The 3298-nt window shown below is 28.5% G+C and overlaps 1 protein-coding gene across 1 annotated transcript; it reads left to right on the forward strand.

Moving 5' to 3' along the window:
* The first annotated feature begins 386 nt into the window (after positions 1-386).
* Positions 387-848, forward strand: LOC127129311 (putative defensin-like protein 86). Its single transcript, XM_051058532.1, has 2 exons — positions 387-534; positions 615-848. Exons 1-2 carry the CDS (start codon positions 465-467, stop codon positions 782-784), a joined length of 240 nt encoding a protein of 79 aa, XP_050914489.1. The 5' UTR covers positions 387-464; the 3' UTR covers positions 785-848.
* The last annotated feature ends 2450 nt before the right edge of the window (positions 849-3298 follow it).

Here is a 3298-nt window from a genome sequence, read left to right on the forward strand (position 1 = left end):
AGGTTTAAATTAATAATTTTAATTTAAAAAGTGAGAATAACAAGTAATTGAATTTAAAAAGGTATATATCAATACAATTTGTAAATATACATAATACTTAAAAAGTAATAACTGCTTTCTATAAAATGATATATAAAATAGATAAAATGGTGAGAGTCAAAGTGATAAGAGATAATTTAGAATTAAAAAAAAAATGAAGAGCATTCTTATCTTTGACACATAAATAAATGATAACTTTTATATAAACATATATTCCCTCCATTCAATAATAAGAAAATATTGATTATTTAAATTCATTCACGTATCTAAATTATATATAAACTAAATAATTCAATTATTCCATAAATTTAAAAAATAATTTTTTTTTATAATAAAGAGTGAAAGGGAGTATATATAGATTGATAGATAAAGATACATAGACCACTAGATCTAACAAAAAAAAATATAAGGTGAAACTCTACACAATGGCTTTTCGTTTCAATCATCTTTCTCTTTTATGTATTTTAAGCATTGTTATGGTTTTTCTTTCGGCAGGTAATGAAATAATGTTAAATTTAACTTTTTTAGATTTGTTAACCATATAGATTAATTAACTTTCATTTATTTGATTGCAGCATCTGTGAATTGTCAAAATCCTCCAGGACATACATGCATAGGTAGATGCGAAGATGCAGGAAGCACTCCATTTTGCAATAAAACTTGCATAGATAAAGGTTACAAATCTGGTGGAAAATGTGTTTATAACACTCCAAATGATGCGTATTGTTGTTGTGTCAATAATTAAGAATGGGTTACTGTAAAATTATAATCATTAAAATAATAAATAAATACCTCTCCATTTTTTATTATATATTGATTTAAAAAAAATACTCGTATGAAATTACAAATTATATGCATCTATTTTATTATATTTTCAATTATTTATTTTTCTTTTTTATATTTCTAATCATTTATATTTTCCATACTCTTAATGAAATATAATCTTGTACAACTATTCATAATTTTTCTTTTTCACACAATGATTGTTATATTTTTAGGTATTTTTGATAGAGAAGAAAAAATTTAATTAAAAACTATGGGATTACTATTTAGGATTTTGAATGAATTTGTTTAGATGGATGAATTGATGATTAGATATATAGTTTTTAAATATCTATATATTTCTCAGATGTAAGATTGAATTAGATAAAAAAATTATATTCTTCTATTTAATTAGAACATTATATGCTTTTTCTTCCTTCATGTTTCATACATTTCTTAGGCATTTTTAAGTATCACCAAAAAACCTAAATGATAAAGTTAGAAAATTTGAATAATGGGACAATATTATATATAAATTTATGATTATTTTAATTTCTTTGTATTTTTAAATTAAAAAATAGAATAATTATTCTAAATAATTTATTAATTAAAATACTATACTTTATATTTAAAAATAACAAATAAATATGCAAAAACTTAGGTTTAAAAAAAATATGTGCATGCTTTAAAAACTAAACTAGGAAACAGAAAAATAAAATAGAAAAGTATATATATTACTAATGGTATGTTTTTTCTAAAAGGTTACATGAATAAAAAGAAAGAAAGGATTCGGAGATATACATATGACTTTAATGATTGCATATGTATTATGGTCTATATAATTTTCCATTGTTATACTCATATATGACATTTGAAATAAATTGTAGCACTGCCTAGAATAGTGGCAAAATGGCTTCGTCTATGCCTAAAACCGTTGACTTCTTATCAATTTCCATTTAGCTTTCGACTTGTTTTACGCATATAAATAAACGAAGGCATCCTAATGGCTCTAGATCCTATGGTAGCTCTTTTGAAAATTTAGTTTCATTCTTCTTGACATTTTGTGTGCTTCTTGTATACTTGATTGTGAAATAAATTGGTTTCATGTCTCCATCATAAGACGAGAATCGTGCCTCCAAGTTTTATGGGGTTGAATACATCGGAAAGTGAATCCAATACCTCATCAAGTGATAATAATAGACCATGGGATGCCATGTGTATTGTGTGTATTGGTTATAAATGGTTATGAAATATTTTTGTGTTTCTTATGTGATGCATTCCATAACCTATGCATGAATTGTTATTGTGTCGATTATGATATGATTGGTTGATCGTATTGGTTAAATAATATGACTAAAACTTATGAGTGAGGTAAACCTAGGAGAATTCTAGGTAAATGACTTAGAAAGATAACTTAAGTCATGAAATGATTTAGATAGTGATGCTTGGACGTAATCGTACCGTGGTGTGTACAACGAACAAGTAGTCACAGAATGATAGATTAACATGTTTTGTATGGAACATGTGTGATTTATGTATGAGAATGAATCATGTTATGATGCCATGAGAATTGATATGATATTCTGAGAATTGGTTGATATTTGGTGAAGAACATTCCAAAAGTCCTATTTGTTATTGATAATTAATCACTTATTTAGAGTTAGTTGTGATTATGCACTTACCACTTCGAGGGCTTAGGTAAAGCGGTAAGTGTGGATGTGGCACCAATGATTCGTGCCTCAATTGGGCTTGAGCCCCAACCATGGTGGACATGGGGGAAAAGGTGGACACCTAAGTGGGTTAGAGGCCCATACGGTGAAGGATACACTAAATGGGTTAGAGTCCCATACGGGTGACAGTCGCTTGAACTAGGGATTAAGCCTCATAGAGGACCCGATATCCACCGTGAAAATCGAATCATACGAGCATGCGTGAACCGAGTATGGCTTAGACGTAAGTCCGTTCGGGGATTGATGTTTCATGAATCCGGATAGTGATTTGTTGAGTGGATGCACTCAAGTGACATGTTTTCATACATTGCGATTATCCCTTAGTTACTCAAGTCCTAGTTACAAGGTGTGAGTGATGCATAAGTAACGGAAGGTGAATACTTAAGTTAGAATCGAGTAGAAACCCTGTAGAGCCGAGTGGATCCATAAGATAGAAGAACTCACTGAGATTATTATCTCATCTCATTATTGTTGTTATTTTTCAGGTATTCCTTGCAGGTTGAATTCAAGAGAAGTTGTCTATTGATGTTTCAAGGGAAGCAATTATTCTGATCTTCCGCTGTGGAGTTGTGTACAATAAAGATATTGTACATAGTTCTTAGATTTTATTATTTAGGCTTTATTGTATGACATGTGTCATTTATGTTTTTTTTTAGTTTGGACATGTCTATATAATGATGCCAATAGGAACTTATGATTGTGTCAATACCAAATAATAACACTTGTATGATATTATTTTAGATGTATATTATATGGGTAGGTACATA

The sequence above is a fragment of the Lathyrus oleraceus genome, chromosome 3, assembly GCF_024323335.1.
Source record: "Lathyrus oleraceus cultivar Zhongwan6 chromosome 3, CAAS_Psat_ZW6_1.0, whole genome shotgun sequence".
NCBI classification, from domain to species: Eukaryota; Viridiplantae; Streptophyta; class Magnoliopsida; order Fabales; family Fabaceae; genus Lathyrus; species Lathyrus oleraceus.

Excerpts from the sequence above, each read along its gene's own strand:
- LOC127129311 (XM_051058532.1), top strand. The coding sequence starts at position 465 with ATGGCTTTTCGTTTCAATCATCTTTCTCTTTTATGTATTTTAAGCATT. Across the intron at positions 535-614 it reads TATGGTTTTTCTTTCGGCAG|CATCTGTGAATTGTCAAAAT; the intron begins GTAATGAAATAA and ends ATTTGATTGCAG.